Source organism: Phaseolus vulgaris, chromosome 5 (genome assembly GCF_051622355.1).
Source record: "Phaseolus vulgaris cultivar YP4 chromosome 5, ASM5162235v1, whole genome shotgun sequence".
Lineage (NCBI taxonomy): Eukaryota > Viridiplantae > Streptophyta > Magnoliopsida > Fabales > Fabaceae > Phaseolus > Phaseolus vulgaris.
In genome coordinates this window covers 2,440,480-2,462,469 of record NC_143502.1, presented here as the reverse complement: position 1 = coordinate 2,462,469, position 21,990 = coordinate 2,440,480, and the positions used below count along the sequence as shown (strand labels likewise).

At 27.9% G+C, this 21,990-nt stretch overlaps 1 protein-coding gene across 2 annotated transcripts; it reads left to right on the top strand.

The window, feature by feature from the left end:
* The first annotated feature begins 2,619 nt into the window (after positions 1 to 2,619).
* LOC137834792 (transglutaminase family protein) lies at positions 2,620 to 9,506 on the top strand. 2 transcript variants are annotated; one of them, XM_068642983.1, is made up of 8 exons: positions 2,620 to 2,972; positions 3,712 to 3,996; positions 6,538 to 6,591; positions 6,681 to 6,890; positions 7,442 to 7,560; positions 7,650 to 7,747; positions 8,727 to 8,851; positions 8,934 to 9,506. In XM_068642983.1, the coding sequence occupies exons 1-8, from the start codon at positions 2,772 to 2,774 to the stop codon at positions 9,096 to 9,098; spliced, it is 1,257 nt and encodes a 418-aa protein (XP_068499084.1). In that variant the 5' UTR covers positions 2,620 to 2,771; the 3' UTR covers positions 9,099 to 9,506. The 2 variants fall into 2 exon arrangements, with proteins under 2 accessions (XP_068499084.1, XP_090158325.1); XM_090302199.1 differs by having other exon boundaries at positions 2,757 to 2,972; positions 3,256 to 3,996.
* The last annotated feature ends 12,484 nt before the right edge of the window (positions 9,507 to 21,990 follow it).

Below are 21,990 nucleotides of genomic sequence, written 5' to 3'. Positions count from 1 at the left end.
ATTTTGTGATATAATAGTATGATTAAGAAAACATTTCGTAATTAAACATCATGACATAAATATTTGATAAGGTAACTCAGGATTTTACAATATTAGAAACTCATACTAACTAATTATAGATTTGAATGATACTAGAGTTTAATGACTAAATCTTAAATTCAAACATCTAGAATACAAAAGTACAAGGCTTAAATATCTTTTTGGACTCAACTTTTTTATTTTATATTTTTTAAAAAATCAAAATTATACAAAAACTTTTTTTAGAAAATTCAATATGATCCCATCAGTTTTTAGGAAGTTCAATTTGGTCCGAACTTTTTTTAGAAATTTTAGGGTGGTCTCATCTTTCTAAAACAATTCAATGTGATGGTCTCATTTTTTTTAAAAGCGATTTAATATGATAACAACACATATAATTCAAAAGTGAAATTTTAGAATCCCGCTAAGGTGAATCTATTATAATGAGAGAAATCTAACCAAACGAACCACATTAAATTCTTCCTAAAAGAAGTTGAGACCATTTTGAATGTTTTAAAAATATAGGGTGTAACACTCTAAAATACACAAAACATTTTACAAAAGGAAATAAAATAAAATAATAATCTTCATTCTTTTTCAGAGTCTCTCTTGCACATACACATATATCTGCTCATGTACATATCGTCATTGCATACACAAACTATACATGTAAGGGTAAGCTAACAAAAAAAAAATTCTAACATACAAAAATATAAGTAAGAATAATCAATTAGATTAATCATTCATTTAAATAATTTCATTTTTTATTTTTTTTCACTAGTCATATAGTAGTCAATACAAATCATCACAATCTAAATACGTTCCAATTCCATCATCAACTATCATTTTTATTTCACTCATACTGACTACTCATAGATCCATTTGCCTTACAATACCTTGCTTTCCTTCTAAAGTACTTTTAATTTCATTTCAATCATAATGATTGCATAGAGATTTATCGTCTTCTGAAAGACTCATTAAGTATGCCCCTATTAGGGACTAACATCTAATACACTCATGTATGATCAAGGTAAGTCCAAACATCCAATATCACGTGTCTCTGTGAGTCACAGTGTGTAGGGACTCCTTCTTTAGTTTCTCACCACCTGATATCTTAGTCTACGTTACTTAGATCATCAGTGAAGGTAGAAGATCTTTGTTAAAATATAGTTAAAATATAGGCTTTTCATTCTTAATGTACCATTAGATAACATCTCATACATTATCCTAAATGTATGACATCAATTTTCATACAAGCTTCCATCACTCAGATACAATACTTATCATTCACACACAATGTATATTAATCACTCATACATTATTTAAAATTTCTCAAATCAATTACACATATATTTTAATTTCATACATCTTTCATCATTCACAATAATCCATATCATTTAGAAATTACTCAATTCAATTAATGATACAATATCACTCATATATATATATATATATATATATATGTATACGTATATATATATATGTATGTATACGTATATACATATGTATATACGTATACGTATATGTATACACAACATTTAACTTTCACAAATCATTTGAATTTACAAACAAATGTATACTTTGCATAAGAAAAAAATAATTCATGCATAATTCAAATCATTAAAATGACACGAAGAAAAAAAAAAAGAAATAAAAGAAGTTTTTTTAGGCTAGCTCAAGAGACAATTCTAGCTTAAGCGTCCCAACCCCTCATCTAATTTATCATCTATGATGATGTAATTTTTGAAATACATAAGTATTAGGAAGAAAAAAAAATAGAAGAGAAAAGTAAAGAAAAAGGAGGAGCTCCTTTTGCAGAAAACGTCATAAAGATATTATCAAACTAAATTCTCCTATGAAAACTAATAATTATAGAATGGATATTTTGAAAACGATTAGAAGCAGCTTTTGTAAAGACCCATTGTAGAGAATCCGCAGTTTTTGCACATCCATGTATATTTTATCTTCTCTCAACAACAAACTAGATATTACCAAAATCATTCATCTCTCACTATCTTGTCAAAATATATGTGGCTACAATCATTCCTATTTTATTGAATTAAAAAAAATCATACTTTTTTTAGCAATTTTAACTCATTTAAATAAACTTCTTATACACATTTTAAAATAATCTACCTATATAAAACTTATATTTATCATTTTATCTCCTAAAACAATAAAAAAAAAACTCATAATCTCCAAATCCATTTATTGAACATCCCAGTCAACTAGAGATTAGATCCTTTTATAGTATATCCCAGTCAACTAGAGATTAGATCCTTTTATAGTATATAAGTGGATGCAAACTTCACCTCATCAAACCTATCCTAGCGAATATTTGTGTTGGGTCTATCTTATCACCCCTATCGGATTTGTAATACCATTTTTTCTTTAATTAAATATTTTATTTTTTATACTATAAACAAATTATTAAATAAAAATTATAATTAATTATTTATTAATAATAATAATTAATAAAAATTAAATGTTAATAATTTAATTTATGAAATAATATCTAATTTAATTAATATATTTTATCTTTAAAATTAATTTTTATTCTAATAATTTATTTCTAGTTCATGAATCTAGCATTAAAGTTTCAGTTCCCGCCATCACGATTACGACACGTTTTTCTGGTTCTCCAAATTTTTGTCTAGTTTGTTATGATTTTATTTGTCTTTATTTTATCTGGTTTCGTTAATTAGTTATGAATGTGAGTGAAAACTGCTCAGAAACTGAAACTCACAACAAACATGCGCTCTTTCACGCTCTCGCCCACTCCTCTTTCCATAGCTTCCATATTTTCTAAATCCCAGTTTTGCCCCTTTTCCTCCTCTCGCCTTCTCTGTCACGTCGATTCCAATTCCAGTGCCCAACGCCACATCGCCGGCGACCTCAACTTCGTTCTGCACGACGCTCTCAACGCTTCCGGAATCGACACCACACACGCCAGAGTAATCACCGAATCAACGATCAAACTCGCTGTTGTTTTGTAATTGGAATTTGAGTTTCGTTTCAGTAGCTTGTGTTAATGTTTAATCTGAATTTTTCTTTGCAAGCAGCAAATTTAGCTACCTGAAACATTAACATCTCTTTGCCTGTTCAGTTTTTCTTTCATCCTTTTCCCAATTCAATTTTGGTTGAGTTTTGCTTTACTTTTGTTTATTAAATTTGCGTTAGTTGCAGTGTGGAAAAGTTTGCTGGTTTGATTTGATTGTACGGTGTTTTGTTTGTTAGGTAGAGGAAGGGAGATAGAGACCATTAGCATAGATTTGGATTGAAGAGAGACTTCAGGAGAGAATGGATGAGAAATTTTGTTTGTCTGGTTAGGAGAAAATAGATAAAAGAATTTTAATTCATCTACTTAATTTTACTTTTATGAAATTATCATTTTTTTTTAAATACCTTTTCTTTATATTTTATGTGTTTGTACTCTACTAAATGACTAAATATTTAATCTAATTTACTTATTTTTCTATTTTTCTTATCAAATCAACTAAATCAAATATTTCAAAAAAATAATTATATATATATATATTTTTAGTATATCAAATAACTAATTATTTAATTTTATTTATCTTTTTTCAACATAATGGTTTATGCTGATGCATTTTGAAATTGTTTTTTTAACCTTTTTTGGGTTTTGAAGTTGTGGATTCATTCTCATTTGTTGCATTGTTGGTACATGAGAAGGAAGCTAGAGAGCAATTCTGCTTACAAATTGGGAGATTTACTGATATTGAGAAGGAAACCAGCATTTGTATCAACAGGTGTGTTGACTTGGGCAGAACTGCTCTCTACATTGCTGCAGAGGATGATTCTTTGGTGTCACATTCATCAGTTCCACTTCCCGTGGATGATTTCATCACCAGATTAGATGATCTTTCCATGGACTTTTGTCCTCACTTCAGCCCCAAATATGAATCGTCGCCTGAGAAGTTCTTAGAGAGCATCGAGAGATTTCTATATGTTCACAAGGTTTGTACTTTGATTTCATGCTCCCAGTTATGTGCTTGACTCATATAAGTGAACGTCTAATAGTTAACAAGTAAATTACATTTGACTAGCCTTTCGTCTTCTTATTTGGCCAATACCCCTCCTTTTTAGAGACCTAGACCCCTTTTAGTAGTAATACATAGACACTCTATCCATTACATTACATTACATTAATCCTCCCCTCCTTAATTGTCTGAAAAATATTACCAAGTTATGTCTGAAGATGGTTACTGTAAACATTAAAAAAACAAAAGTCTTATGTGATATCTGAAAAAGTCTCAATAGATGTCATTATAATTTCCTCTAGCTAATAACACTCAAGGGTTCTGAAGCATTATTCTAAGACAACAGCTGCAAAGTACCCTGCATAAGAAACCGACCGCAGGCTTATTAAAAGAACCTCTAATTGTTTTTTGAAGCTTGAATGGAAGCAAGCAGTTAGATTCATTTTAGGTTTAAAAATGCAACAAATGTTCAAACTTGTGTAATTAGCTGAAGCTCGGATACGGCAAAAAAGACGTCGTTAGTGTATCTGATACACCACGGACACAGATATGCGGTGGAAGCATGCACGATGCAGTGTCGGACGCTTTTTAATGAGCTGAAAATGACCCTCTTTCTGGACACACTGGAAAAGTCAGAAAAGACACGATCCAGTGTTTAAAAACATCTTCCACACAAAATCTCAAAAGATTCATTTAAATGAAAAATTATACAAAAATGTTAAGAAAACTTGGAAAGAAAAGAGAAAATTAGGAATAATTGATAATAAAATTCTCGATATTGCTAGCTTATCTCTTGATGAATCAAAATTAGAAGTTGTATTTTTTACTTAAGATGAATAAATGTAAAAGTTAAACATTATGTTTTTCTTGATTTTTATAATAAAATATATTACTACATTTTAATTTATATATAGCTGTGTCCTGTATCCTATAATTTTCAATTTAGTCGTATCTTCATATCCGTGTCGTATCCGTGTTTGACTTCTTAAGTCAAATCTTGAATGAGAGAATTCAGAAGTTGCAATGTCAAGAGTTCAGATAAATGCTAATTGTGTTTGTATTTAAAGATTTCCGTTCCTTTATTATTTCAGACATTTTGAGTTTAATATTTTTTTTGAAGTTTATCTTAAAAAATCGGAGCAATTGATCTACTGACTTACCGTAAGGTTAGGACTTATATTACATTGACAATCTGCTTTAGGAGGAGGCAAAATTTTCATTGCTTCCACCTAGGTTGGCTGTCAAACTTCTCTGACAATTATGTTTCCTAATTGTTCCAATTTTATCGTGCCATAGTTGCATTTCTCGTAATTCAACCGTGGAATTACTTGTAAATATCTCAAACACCATCCTTAGATAGGAAACATTGGTCATTGGTTTTAATCAATATATATCATCCCAAAATAAAGGAACAGAACCACCTTTTTGAGATACTTTTGTCTCCTCCAAGCAGCAATAATAAGCAAACTCATCTTGCGTTTTGCGGCCTTGCAATTCTCAATCACCTTCCCTATAGAAAGGGGTCTTGTGATGTCCCACACCTTTTCAAATCCTCCCAATTCTAGCCTCTTTTTCACATTTATCCTATTCTGCGCTGATACCAAAATCACTCCATCTACATTCATGACAACTGTCCTGGCTATTAACAACCTCCTCTTTTTATTTTTTAGTCTGCGTGAGGACAGTTCCTCCTATTCTCATCTTTTTCTTTCTTTCTAGAGAAAATACTACATCAACTAAAAATATAATCAAATTATAGTATATATAAGTGGCTGCAGAGCTTACCTTTAAAGAGTCGATTTTAATTCTATTTTTAAAGATGGTATTAAAATTATTCAGAGTTTATCCTACTCAAATTTGTTGGGCTTTATTATCATCCAATTTCAGATCCATCCTCTAGATGTCTAGTTCTTGATGTAAGCAGGTGTGTTGGAGATCTTGTATGCACTAGAGATGTGATCAATTTATAGTATACAAGTGAGTGCTAATCTTACTTTAGCAACTCTGTTTTGTAAGTTTAAATTAGACTTAAATTTAACTTTTTTAAGACTTTCATACACATGCAGACTGCAGCCTGGTTTTGCCCATGTGTTTCTCCATGCTAACGTAAACTTGTGCTAACGCTCTAACAAATATCTTCTAAGAAGTGCACTTTATATTTATTTTTTATAAGAATGCCCACTGCGTTCATGATAATGCCATTCTCTGCACATCAGGAGCAGGGTAAAGTATTATTAACTATGAAGTACTTATATATACCAATAAATTCATTAAAGGTGTTCAATCAGTTCGTTTAAATGTGTTATACTACGTTGACCTTGATGAGTGACAGGTCAGAAAAACTTGAAAAGTAGAATATGTAATTATCTTTTTTTTTCCTGGTTAAGAACTCGGTATTGACAGCCTGTAATAGATTTTGTACTTTTTTCTCACTCCTCTTAAATTATATGCTTTTAAACCAATTTCATCCTTTTACCTCAATGTTCTTGACTTTTACTGATCACTTTCTTGTTGATAGGGTTTCAGGAGAGCCAATACAAATATGGAGCCAAGAGCTCTTTATCTCCACTCGGTAATATATATTTCATTTTTACAGGTTGTTTCTGAAGAGAAATCTGTGAAGGGTAGCATTTGATAGATTTACTTTGATGTGTTGAGCAGGTTTTGACCCATCGTTCAGGATCTGCTGCAATGCTATCGGTTATATACTCAGAAATTCTGAAAATGCTTCGTCTGTGGACCCTTTTGTATTTTGATGCTGAAATTTTCTTCCCTCATGATGCTCTTAGCCTTCCCAAAGGCTATCATAAGCAAAAAAGCAAGGAGTCAGACCAAGCTCACATAATGACTTCAGGAAACCTATTAGTTGAGGTAATTTCTGATTGTGTGCTCTCCATTCCCTTTTACTTTGCTGTGTATCTCTTCAACCAATAATCTGAAGATCAGTAACTCACCTGTGCCATAAACTAGGAGGGAGAGCCATGGCACAAATATATTGCTGCCATGTGACCTAGTGATCATAGTTCACAAGTTCTACCGGTTGGAGACAACCTCCAACTTGGGCATGGCTGCATAAGCATCTTTTTTAAGCATGCTCACAGCAAAATAAGTTCTATGCTCCTGAGGTTTTTTGTGGACTTGTGGAGTGTGTTTTCCACTTGCTGGCTGTTCCAGTAATATCTGTAATAAAGTCCAAGAGCAATGGTGCGATGCATGAATATATGCTAGACATTGGACATCAGATTCTTGTCTGTGGACATAGGAGCATGCACTTTTATTTTTATTTTTTTTCACTCTAGGTTTCTTTTCTTACATCTTCTGTTAAAGTGAATCATTCTTATCTATGCCAATCTCAACTACTATGTTGTTTTAGCTGCTTTAACCTTTAGTCGCCTTTTTAACTTATGTTGACTTATGTGCAGATCTTAAATGATCTGAAGCGTGCATTCTGGCCTTTTCAACATGATCACACCAAAACTTTATTCTTAAGGGCAGCAACTGCTGCTAACTGTGTTGACAGATCTGATTTTGTTGGAGAAAGGTACTTTATTCGATGACATGCTCATCTCTTATTTTCTCTAATGTAATTAATTTATATAAGAATTAGTTTTAAAGTTTGTCAAACTGCAGTGGCTCACAAATTGCATCAGCTAAGGCTGCTCAACATAGACTAGACCGAGGTGTTTGGACCAGTGTGCGTTTTGGGGACATGAGGCGTTGTTTGTCTGGTATGTATTTGATTCAGTTTCTCTGTTCTCTGTGTCAGTGGCTGTAAAGTCATTGTAAGGTTTTGGTTATGCATGCCATCCGTCCCTCTAGATCAGTTGCTAAGTTTTGGTTAAAGTCGTTGTACAAGTGTTGTTTAGAGAGAGAAAAGTCAGGAGGTCTGGAGATGCTAGATATTGATAATGTGATATGAAATACTGAATCATTTGTTCTATTTATACTAATAATATTGGTCCTATTTGGGTCAGTATCTTCATAAGCATTTATAGAAAAGAAAAATAAGAAAAGATGAAAATTTTCTCCATAAAATAAAATTTGTTTATGTATAAGCTGATTTATAAAATATTTTTCATATTAGTTTCTCCAAAATCAGATTTTTAACTTGCATATTTAGCTACTTTTAGTTTATGGATAAGCTTATGTCATTTTTCTTCTTATAGAAGTCTTTATGGAGACGTTCAATTGAAAGGTCCTATGTCAACAAATAGTGGAATTTTACTAGCATAATCCACTTAAGCACAGTTGGCTGGGTTCCTTAAGCATATTATTAGGAGTTGTATTCCTGCACATTTAAATGGAGAAAACTTTGTTGGGATAGATAAGATTCAATTTGATGGTTTTTACGTTTCGAAAAGAATTAGTTTCTAACTATCGGTTGGAGAATAATACTCTCGGTTCAAACCCAAAAAATTACCAGTATAAGCACAGACCTACTAATATGATAAAACAACTAGTCCTGTTAAACAAGGAAACAAAAAGAAATATAATGAAATCTGAGACAACTCAAGAGACCATTTGATATACTCTAAACATTTCATAAAATACAATTAATATTTTGAGATGTTTTCCGGATATTCTAAAAAGTTTGTTGGACATTATTCCTTGGCATTTGTCTTCTGTCAAATTTGGCCAGTATTGAGCAGCAATTAACACACTTTCTTGTGTTTTGATATGATCCCAAATATTTTCCCTATCAAACAGCATGTGAGCGTCTTATTCTGTTGAAAAATGATGCAAATGAGTTAAGAGATTACAGCATTCTTCTCTATCACTGTGGATTATATGAGCAGTCTCTGGAATACCTGAAGAAGTACCGGGAACTAAAGGTACTATTCCAATTCTATGAAATGCATGTGACTGCTTTTCAAAGTTAACTGATTGAGGTGTTTTCCCATTCAACTTCTGCAGAATTCATCAACACAAGAGACATTATTATCAAATTCTCTTAGCTGCCTGGAAGAAGATGCTGTGAATAACCTGATGATGCGCTTGAATCTCGTCCTGATGGAGCAAGGGTGGACTCGGCCATCTTATGCCAGGAATTTTCTTGGTAATAACTCTGAACCATGGTAGTTCCTCTTCCATCTCGATGGAGACAAAATGGAAGAAGATTTGCATCAAACCAAAGGTACGCCACTGCAAGTTTTGTTGTATTTTCTGGACACCAACAGTGAGATTTGGGTATACAACAGCTGTAGTTTTTCCAATGGTTTGAATGCTTTGCAATCATACCAATAAAAGGGTGGTCGCAGCAGCTGAAGTGGACAAAATTGTGCAATAAAGAGAGATATAACACTAGACATAGGATGGTTGAAAGTAACAACCATATATTTATATAGGGAGCAATGAAAACTCCCTATTATTACCGTGTTCCAGTAATTATATAATTCTGTGAACCTTATGCACATTTCCTCTGTACAATTCATGTATATACTGAACAGGTTTTCCTCTGACAAAGTAATATAAGATATGATACCAGAACCATGACTGAAGCAACATTTTGTCATATATTTTAGTAGTGTCCAAGCAAGTAGGGATTAGGGGAAAATGAAACGGTAACAACAATGTAGAATGTCAAAACCTTATAAATTTGTGTTTGTAAAACATCAATGTTGTCAAACTTGATGATGGTAAGATCATTGAAATGGAGATAAAAAAATCATAAGTCAAGGATAGTAACTTAAATAGTAAGAGTTATGAATATACGAAAAACTATAATCATAAACATGTGCATGCATTTAAAATAATATATATAATAAAAATAACTCATAATAAATCATAAATAGTAATATCTAATGCATAACTAAAAATAGGTTCAGAATTCATAAAATTTCTCATAATAACTAAAAACCTCACAATTGCTTAATACAAACTATCCAAAATATCAATCATATAATAATTAGGATAGCTATTTTCCTCCTCATGATTTTCATATTCATTTATGTCATCACCTTCATGGCTACAACACCATCATCTTCTCCAACTTCAATTAATATGTGTCTTCATTGGATTCTATGAATTTGTTTCATTCTCCTCACCACTCCATTCATCATAAGAAACAAAATCATCAATGTTATAGTCTTTATTTTCTAACATCTTTCTTGTCTAATCTTGAATTAATCATCACAAACATACCATCATTTATAATGGTCTTTTTTTTAAAAGGTTTTTTTTCAGAGTGTAGACTTAAATAATTTACAAATTATATTAGCCTACGAGGTAGTATGGGTAAATAATTATAAAATCAAATTTATAAATTCAAATTTTTACTCTTTCAAACGCACTCTGAATATTCTTGCAACTGGATGAACGAGAAACCTTTCTAATGTGGATTATCATCACCATATGATTCATATAATTGTATTGGAATTTTTATTTTAAATGGATGTTGAGTTATGAGACTACTAAAAAAATTCAAATTTACTGTTTGAACTCTTGATCTGAAGAACAATCTCATCAATGCTTGCCATCAACCTATCTACACAACAATTATGCATTCCACTTTTGACTTCATAATAACTTTAAATTCAAGATTATACTGCAACATGAGATGAGTGTTAAGATAATAACAATATGAACTATGCAATTCATTCTCCCATCTTTAATTAATAATTTTTCAAAGGAAAGTGTTGCTAAGAAAAATAAAAATAAAGAAATTAATCCCCAAAAATATTCTATAATTCTAAAAAATAAATTATAAAATAAAAACAATATCTTCTCTATAATAATTTCATATCTTCTCTATAACCATATCCATTCATCATAAATGAATTCCATGGTTAATTTCTCATATTAATGTATCATATGCAACACCTTAATCAGGAGAAGAGCGTTTCTCGTTCAATTTAAATTATTTTTCAAAAATACTTTATCTAATATCAATTTTTTCACACACTCAATCTTTAGTCTTTCCAAATTGAATGGATTGTCACTCCTTGGATGTAAACAACTTAATAAGTGATCATTTATCTGTCATTCAAGCTTCCTAATGTAAAATAAGTATTGGTTAGTCTTATCAAATTCATTCTTTTAAAAAATTCATATAGTAACAAAATAAGACTTGTGATTTTTTTATCACTCGCAATTGTCTCTTGATGGAGTGTATTTTCTTCTTAGAATCTTCCAACATTAATCAATGCAACGATTTACACAAGATGTTCAATATAACTTCTTTCTCTTTGGTATCAACAAGTCCCCAACTGCCTACTGCATTATTACTTACAATCTTAATCACATCCTCTTCTCCAACCTCCTAAAACATCATCCATCTTCTTGATAATTTTTTAGTTGCCTTACATATTTCAGACTCTTTGTAAACACGTATGATAATTGGATTCCTTATGGGATCTAAGAAGCAATGATAAAATCATTATTTAGTTTTTCTTTGACAAAACATCAATTTATCAGTTTAATAAAGGATTGAAAAGTAAATATGGATATTTAAATTATGTTTGAGAAGTCTCTTTCTAGACTTGTATTAAAATATTAAAGGATTGTATCCATAGCCTATAAGAAACGTTATTTTGGATTTTTCACGAACTGACTCACCTCACTTGCCACCATATAACTTACCTTTGATATTGACCCTTATTCAAATCTATCATCATCACTCTCAATTATATAGTTATGCTTTATAGGAGCTCTAATGGCTTTTTAATCATTTTTTTCTATTTCTTTGAGAAAATTTATAACATATTTTTTTATAAAATATCTTTTCTTCGAGTGGGAGCATACAAACAAATATTTTGCAATGGTCATTCAAATATTTTATAAGCTTTTCAGACAAATTTAAAACAACCCACAACTTAGTTATACAACCAGCACCTACAACTTGACAAGGCTTTAGCTATTTACAATCCCTTATTTACTAAGCACAACCCACCTCCTTTTATACAATATTTTTATTACCAAATATACCCTTTTGAACCGTATTTTACACCATATTTGTATTCTTTGAATACTATTTATCATCTACATTTATTATTCTTTAAACCCTAATTCAAACCTCTTTCATTATCTTAATTCATTATTCTTTAATCTTATTTACATAAAAGTATGTTTTCATCAACTTTATGTGTTCTGAATTTTTCTACGGAGACATTGGCATTTGTAGGTATGTCAATAACCGAACACATTGTACTCCGTACTTCATTTTACTACACAACAAATAAAGAGAAAACTAATAGACAATGTACTTCTTTTCTAATAGTCCCAACCCACCTTATACTATTTTATACTATTGTTCTCATTACATTTAATTGTCACTTTGAAATTTACTCATTTTTCTAGTGCGTTAGATGTAGATGTTGTTGCTTTGGTGAAGGATGTTGATGTTCCTTTGGAAAACAACTTCGTGAAAGAATGTGGCATTGTTTCTATGTTTTAGAAGGGTAAAGTTGAGATGGAACACTCTCTTAGTGATAACGGATATGATGTTATTCAAACTACTAGGAAACATGGAGAAAATGTGTTAAGAAGCGCACTAAGAAAAAATGATTATTAGTTTTTTCTGATTTCTTTCTATGTATAGGTCTTTTTTGGGGTCTTCATTTATAGGTGTTGATCTGGTTCTTTTGTTTTTCTTATAGTTTCTCTTTGAGATTCTTTTTGAAAAGGTGTTATTGATCTAGGTTTGAGGTATGAGTTTTGGACTAATCCCTCATACTTGTTTGTATTGTTTTTTTTTTCATGTTTAATAATATTTTTTCATATAATAGCACATTTGTTGGATCCTAGGATATCTACCTAGTTGAGATGTCAGGTTTCACGGTGATATCTAAAATAAAGTTTAAAAAAAATTAAGAATAAATAGAATCACTTAATGAAAATGGTGTACTTAATAAACAGGGGTGTAAATAGAATTTGACAAGAAGACTGGGAAGTGAGTTTAGTCTCAGTGTTTAAGTCAATAAAGTAATTGTTATATTGTTTCTTTAATGACAACTTCAGATGTTATTATGTTACTTTATATGCATAAGTTTTGCTCTTAGTTTGGATGAATTTGTACAATAAAGTATTGAATAAGAGTGAATTACTCCAATAGAAATATTGTTTGCTTTGAACATTATAATTTCATACACTATTACTAGAAAATTGTTAAATAAAAATCAATTTTAGAGATAAAAATAATTAATTATTATATTGAGTAAATTAGATATCTTTTTAGAAATTAAAAAAAAATGGTATCTAAATTAATTTATATTATTGATAAATAATTTCTAAATTAATATTTAGTTAGTTATCAGGTTTTAGCTACCAATTATTTATAGTTTGTAGCTAAACCCTTGGTAGCTAATTAGATACCAATTTATAAACTATTTATTAATAATAGAAACTAATTTAGATACCAATAACTTTTTAGTCTCTACAATAGTATATAATTTAGTTAATATATCAACTAATTATTTTTTGTCTCTAAAATTAATTATTGTTTAATTATTTTCTTGTAATAATATATAGAGTTGAATACTATCTTCAAAACAACTTCATTAAGTCATCTTAGTTATATGTAAATTTTATTAACCTTAATTAGTAAGCTATTGGAAATATATGCATAATTTTTGCTCTTAGTTTGGATGAATTTTTACAATAAAGTATTATTGAATTAGAGGAAACCACTTCAAATAGAAATATTATTTGCTTTTGAACATTATAATTCCATCCAAAACAATTTCATCCTTAAAAGTCATATTAGTTATATGTAAATTTTATTAACCTTAGTTAGTAAGCTATTGGAATTTGAATGTAGAGGAGAAATTGTTACTTTAATTCTTAAAAAAGATTACTGAAGCTTCACCACTGTTTTAGGCATTGCATATTCTATATAGTGTCTCAAGACAATGACAGAAAGAGTGATAGTTTTGGGCCAAATACATTAAAATAAGGAGACTTTATTTATTTATATATTTATTTATTAATTTATTTACTTACTTTCCAAGGTATTAAACTATGTGTTATAAACACTTTTCCTCGGTTTTTATTTTATAAAAAGTTAATACCAAACAAAGTTTTTGATTTGTAAATATAGTAACATCTTAAGATATTTTAATATACTCTGAAATGATATATATAGATTAAGATTTTTTTAATTCATATATTATATTTTTAACAATTTTTTATAAAATAAAAATTTAATCAATCTAATTATTAAATTTATATTCTTATTATGCATATAAAATTGAGTATAATATTGAAATTATTTAGAAATTTATTATACTACTTCTACTTTGTCTAAATATACAATATAATATTTAAAAACATGCAAACATTTTTATTAAAATTTAAAGTAAGTGAAATTTCTATAAATATATATTAAGATAACAACATGAAATTCAACTAGTAGAGTTGATTAAATTTACATTTTATAAAAAGTTATTAAGTATGCAATTTAATTAAGGTTATGTCAAATGTAAAGGCAGCATAATGTTATGTTATTTATTTCTCAAAAAAAAAATTGTAATTTTCACTCAAATTTTTACAAGATTCATACTTAAATAGTTTTTTTTTTAATTTATACTTTACACTACAAGAAAATAATGAAATAGAAAACAAATTTTAGAGACCAAAAATAATTAGTTGATATAGTGACTAAATTAGATATCATTTTAGAGACTAACAAAATTTTGATTTCTAAATTAGTTTTTATTATTGTTAAATGGTTCCTAGATTTGTGTCTAATTAGCAACTAAGGTTTTTGCTACCGGATTTATAATCTAAATAATTGGTAGCAAAAACTTTGGTTACTAATTAAACACCAATTAAGAAACCATTTAACAATAATAGAAACTAATTTAGAAATTTAAAATTGTTTTAGTCTCTAAAATTGTCTCTAATTTAGTCAGTATAATAACTAATTATTTTTTGTCTCTAAAAATTGGTTTCTATTTTCATGATTTTTTTTAGTCTTAACTTTTAAAAATTTATAAAATTATTGTTTATTTTTATGATACTTGAATGAAATGTTTTAAAAGATCCAAATTCTCAATACTATGAGTTCCAATATGCCCTAATTTGTAGGATATAAAGATAAAATGATATTTGAATTTATTAAGTGAAGTTTATTAGAAATATAGTATTTATAAGAAGTGATCAATGCATGTGTGGTGAGAGAGTGAGAGGGAAATGGAGAAAGAAAATGGGTAAATAATTAGGTAAAGGGAGGGTGAATATGCTACATCCTTGTGAGTTGGGTTGGGCAAAGAAGAAAAGATGAGGAACTTTTATGGAGTGGAATGACTAATGAGGTAGAAAGGGTAGGGTTCCATAGGGCCATAGTGACCTATTTTTGTTTCCTATAAGGCAAGTATATAGGGCTATTAGGGTTAGGCTGTGATCTTGACCTACATAGACCCTATCTGGTGTGGTCTTAGCATTCTAGGTTGGTCCCCCACACCTTATGTAACTCTTTTTCATTTCTATTATTATGTCAAGTTTTTCAGTATTAGCAACCTTCACTCATGCTTACCTAACTGTGCTCCCCAATTTAATAACACTAAGATTGCCACCCTTCGTCAACCATCAAATCTTACCCTACCTTTTCTTTTTAATAATATTGCTTCCATCAACTTTATCATTTTCTCACCAATTTAACTTATGCTTTTCTTTATAAAGGAATTGATTCATAGATAGATTTGAGAGGAAGAAAAATGAGGTTGTTTAAATTAATGTAGAGTAAAAGATAAAGAAAAAAATTTTGAAAATTTGTAAATGATGTGAATGGTGTGATTGAAATTGTAATTTATTTTAATTGATAAAAAAGTAACATTGCAAATTTGTCTTTGTATTTATAAATAATTAAAAAAAATATGATTGATATATTTGTGGATTTTAGTTGTTTGTAATGAAAACATTGTTCCTACTTATGTGTAAGAACTAAATTTGAAAAAATAAGAATTATATAAAATTGTCAGAATATGAAAAATTGGCTAAAAAATTATTTGTTTTAATTAAAAATACATAGCATAATCGATTACTAGTAAAAAATATATATATATATATATATATATATATATAATCGATTATGATATGAATATAATCGATTATCATATGAAATTTAAGTCATAATCGATTATGAGTGACTTTGATAAGAAGGGATAATCGATTATCAGTTGACAAATAAAGCATAACCGATTATGCTTGTAGTTGATAATCGGTTATGGGGCTCCTTAGTCACTCGCGGTTCCAGATCTTGGTGCACCTTGCTACATCATATTTGTCATGCACATGAAAAGCAAATTGCATGAACACATAAGCAGTAAGACTATTTTTGTATTTACACACAATATAATAAAGTTTGTTGGAAGTTTGTTGTGTATGATTGCAAGAATGTAAATGAAGTAAAGTAAAGATTTGTTGATTCAATTAGGAAAATTGGGATTAGGGTTCATCTTTCTCACTCTTTTGTATTTTGAAAAGCATACTAATATTCTATCTTTGATTGATATTAATGTTCATATAAAATTCATTTATATCGATTTCTCGCATATAAAACTATTAAGATAGTCTCCCAAATATCAATTCCTCACATATTTATAAAAACCTCTTATCATTACAAGCATACTATTAATTGCAATCCAATTTATTATTATGTGCATGTTTGGTTCAGTTTGAAGGGTAAACCGTCAATGACATCCTTCAACATAGTGTTACTAATTTAACTTTTAAATTAATACGTAAAACATTCAAACTAATATTTAATGTCATTGTTTTATGATAATTAACAATTCAGTTATTTTTTTTAAAGGATTCCTTATGTACACTACAAGAAAATCATTAAATAGTAATTAAATTTAAAAATTAAAAATAATTAGTCACTATATTAGTTAAATTAGATATTAATTTAGAGACTAAAAAATTATTCATATCTAAAATAGTTTTTATTATTAACAAAAAATTAAAAATGGTTTCTAAATTAGCTACCTAAATTTTAGCGACTAATCTTTTAACTTCTAAATTAGTATTTAAAAGATTAATTTAATAGAAACTAATTTAGAATATGAAGTAGTAAGTAACTAAAAGATTTGGTAGCTAATGATTAGATACCAATTTAGAAACCATTTTATAAATTTTTATTAATAATAGAAACTACTTCAGATATCAATAGTTTTTTTAGTTTATAAAATTATCTCTAATTTAATCAAATAATAACTAATTATTTTGATCTCTAAAATTAGTTTTTATTTAATGATTTATATTATTTTAGTAGACCTTTCTTATTGGGCCAAACTAGAGAACTTGGATCATGTTTAAAAGTATATTACATAACTCTTGATTGCTTATTAGTTTCACTAACTTGTTTAAGCGTAATTGGATTCGTGGTGCCAGTTGGCCCATTGATGAAAACTGAGACATGATATCGGTTGTACGGCTCTCACCGATACAGTAGCTAATTAATTTAAAAATTATTTATCAATAATAAAAACTAATTTAGATATTAATATTTTTTTTAATTTTTAAAATAGTATAGAATTTAGTTAATATAGTAATTAATTACTTTTTATTTTTAAAATTAATTTCTATTTAATAATTTTTTAATAATAAAATATGTTAAACTCGCCAATAAACTCTTTTTGTACTCATGTAGATAATGAGAGGCTATGACCAACCCCACCAGATGATGCACTCATGGAAGTCGTCTCCTTCGGAGACAAAATAGCAGGCAAAGCACCTTTGAAGCCCTAAGAAAGAATTAACATTTTTGCATGCAACATGGTCTCAGTGGAATATAGGTAATTATTTACTACCTACATTTTTAGTTTATAATCATTTCCAAGAACTGTGTATACCTTGTGCAGAGGCACTTATAATAAAATTATTGGGCAAGAACATTGGGTATCATGTGATGCTTGATATATAAGATCAAATATTTATGGAAGCTATAAAGTAAAATTTGACTTCTTAGATGATAGATAGAGGTCTTTTTATTATTATTGTTGAAGAATATGTAGTCATTGTTGTTTTATAGTTTTGAGGCATGTTTTATAGTTTTGAATTAAGTATACTCAACGCCTTGTTAATGTTCGGTTTGTTTCAGTGTATGTTTTTGTCTTTCGTAGATTTTTAAAGGTTTGGATTAATATTTATGATTCTTTGGTGTTTGGTTTGTTTCTCATTGCTGACAAAGATCATGTTCAGCTGTTAGAGAAGGATGCAGGTGTTATTTATTTTATATTTTTCTGTGAGAACATACCTTCTTTGGAGGGATGATGTATTTATATTATACTACGTTCATGTTTGTATCAGTCTTGACATGTATTTGTCACTATAGTTAGAAGTTTAGTAGAGTCTATTGAATTCTAGTTGGTTGGATATTAAGAAAATTGATTTGAGGTTTTTACGTATAAGAATTAAGATATCTCGGAAATGTTTTATTTTTTTTATTTATTTTGTTGTTGATAAACAAAATTCACTCTCATACATAAGTGTCTTCTCTTCTTGTTATATTCCTATGTAAGTTAAGTTTTTGTTGAATTGTTGTGAGTGATATGAATTATTTGTATGCAAATAAATGTTAATATAATTTTGTTTTTCTCTAATGCTTTAGAAAGAAGCTTCGACCATCAAATAGTACTTTCATTCCTTTCAATGAAAGAAATGTATTTTGATTTAAGGGACACAACACATCAATTCAACCTATAATCATCTTCAACCCATTGAAATATGAGTTGTTGTTGGACCCATTTTTTGTGTTAGGTCGAAAATTTCAACTAACCTAACTTTTTTAGGGTTTTTATGTTGGTTTATCAACCTATTAAAAGAAAAAAAAATGTAACTTTAAATGGGTTGTTCTCTCTCTTTTTTTTCTCTTCAAATTATATGATGAAATATAATTTTAAAAAGAAAATACTAACTAGTAAATCAAGAAAACTTAATCGATACTTAATCGATACTTAAGAGATTATTATAAAATTTGACTTGTGATGCTTAATTGTTCATAATTCTATTATTTTATTAAGAAAATGCCTTTAGTGGATGTTTACAATTTTAAATAGGAAGAAGTTATAATAAATTTCTCATCTATCTTTAAAGAGTGTGCTTCAATTTAGTTCAAGAAAATATGAGTGAACTTCAATTTAGTTCAAGAAATTAATAAGATTGTCCACTTTTTAATATTAAAAATATTTAAAATTATAAGGACTAAATTGTCTTAGTTTTTAGGACTAAATCAAGTTATTTAAACATCTTTTTAAGATATGCGCAGACTAAATTATTTTAGTCTCATACTCACCTCTTTGCTATCATTGTCGACAGAACTTCTTTCTCAAAGATTTGATTGGTTATAATATATGTATGTTTAATTGATGTTTTAAAATATATGTACTTTAGTTGATACTTTTGTAATTATTTTAGTAATTTTAATGATATTTGATTTTCTATTTATGTATACATTAAGTGAACTTCAATTTCCCTTAACTCAGAACAAAAAAAAAAAACCTTCCCAAAATGAGTTGTTTTCCCCTTCATACAAACAATAATTTGGTTTTCAGTTTTGATAATACTCCCTTATAATACTTTTTTTTTATTGTATTTTAACGTGATTATGCTTATATCAGTTTTATCATGTTTATTTCATTATGGTTAATATTTTGTAAAGTATGTTGGATCTTCCGTTGGTTGCGTGTTAAAAAAAATTATCTGATTTTTTTTATAAAGGTTAGAAAGTGTCTCATTTATTTTATTTATTTATTATTGATAAAAAAAATAATTCTCTCCTTTAATACTTCTTTTATGTATATAAGTTTTTTCTCTCTTTAGGATTAGAAATGAGAGTACGAAAGCTCATACATCAATTAAGGAGATAATCATAAGATTTAGTTTAGGAGTTGTTAATCTTAGAAGGTTTATCTAGTGGAAATTTGTAGCATTCATCTTCCACCATTTGAGTATTTTAGCTTTGCCCTTTTACAATCTTTCATAGCCTATATAAGAAAAGCTCTAGTTCTAAGAAGTTAATGGCTTAACCATTTTTGCTCTTAGGTAGGTTGGGATTATTTATTGATTCATGTTTATCAGATTTTTCTTTGATAAATGTTGATGAGGCTATTTTCCACAAATATAGAATATCTTTTTTTGTTAAATTTTATAATGGACTTTTTTATTAATGTTTTAAACATTTTTTTCTGATTTACATATTATTTGGTGGTGATTGAAATATTATATCTAAAAGAATTAAAATTTAAAACATCTTATCAAAATAAATATTTAAAAAATAAAACAATTTGAAAAAAATCAATTTAATAAATTTAAATTTCTTGAAAAAATTTATTTTTTATTTAATAATTTTTTAGTAATATTAAATTATGTAAGGGTGTAAATGCACTTGAAATGAAATTAAAGATTTTATTGTTTTCATTATAAATTCATTTTGTAAAACCCTTTTTCACATGTGCTAACATGCCACTGTTTATCTACACATGCATTAAATACCTTCAGCTCTACCTAGTCTAATCCCTTGAAGCTAATTGAATTAAGTTTTATTCTTTTTAGTTTAAAATGACTAAAAGACAATTATTAATTTGTTTTCTACTCATTTTTTAATCTTTCATGTGAGTGAGTACTTTCTTAAGATTTGACATGAGATTAATCCTTGTCCCTCCCTGCTCCATTTCTGGGACAACCTAGAATACCCTTTTAATAATTGTTCTTTTTTCCTTTTAAAATTCATTTTTTTTAAGTGAATGAAAATATTCATGAGGCATAATTAAAATTAGGTTTATGAGTATATTTCTAAAATATGCTGTTGAGTTAGGTATGCATTTGGGTAGAAAGAGTGTTTGCATGGCAAAAATTTAATAATCTTCTAAAAAACAAAACATTTGCAAGAAGAAAAGGTTTAATTTCTTGGTGATTGCTTTTAAGTGTTGTTTTTCAGATAAACAATGTTGTTTAATAAAATATGTAATTAAACTATATGATGTAACATTGTTTATAGTGTGTAAGTTTAGTGTCCACTTTTTTAATGATAAAAATTAATTATTATGATAATTATTAAAATGAAATATGATTACTGGACTTTCTATTGAAATTATGAAAATTATGTACATAATAAATCATACAAATAATTTATTTATTAGTTTATAATATTATAGTTATATAACAGTTTTACATCAATATAGTTTTTTTTTTGAATTATTTTATAAGAGTACAAATGGTAAAGAAAATATGCACATACCAAAAAAATTACACTACTAATTGTATAAATAAATATTATTAGTTTAAAAAATAATGGTTAAGAATATTTTTTATGTTTCAAAGAAAGTATTAATACGTAGGATTAATAATAAAACTTACAAAAATAAGTTAAACTTTCACTTTAATAATTTAATACTGAGTAAATTTAAATTTAGATCGTACTAATAACTGTTTATAAAATAATTAATTTAAAAGTTAACACAATTTGTTTTATTGAAAAAATATATAAAACTGCATATTTTTAAATAAGTAGATTAGACAAAAAAAAATTTGCTAATTCAATTAATGTTTTTAAAATTTATGTACAAATAAACCGGTCCAATATAAATTTTACAAAATTACGATAAAAAAATTATTTAAATAATTATACATGAGATATTCAAGACAAAGAAAAAAAAAGTTAAGTTAACTGTCATTAATTAGACGTTGTTGACTTTAATTTATTATTTTAACTGTAATTTTCTTTTCATTTATGTAATTCAGCACAATTTCTTGATCTAATTTGAATTTTGTGTTGCTGCCCAAAATTTAAGTTAGGGATTGAATTCTATAATTAGAAGCAATATATACCCGTATCAAGCAATTGTTTTTTTTCAGGTAAAAGACAAAAAAAACAGTCTCATTTAATAATAAAAATTGGAAAATTTCTAGAAAGAAAAAAAATAAAAGTATTTATTAAAAGAGAAAAAACATGAGAATGAAAACTTTTTTTTTCTTTACATGAATCATAAAAGAAAGAAAACATTAATTGAGTTTTGGTTTTAGATGAAATTTG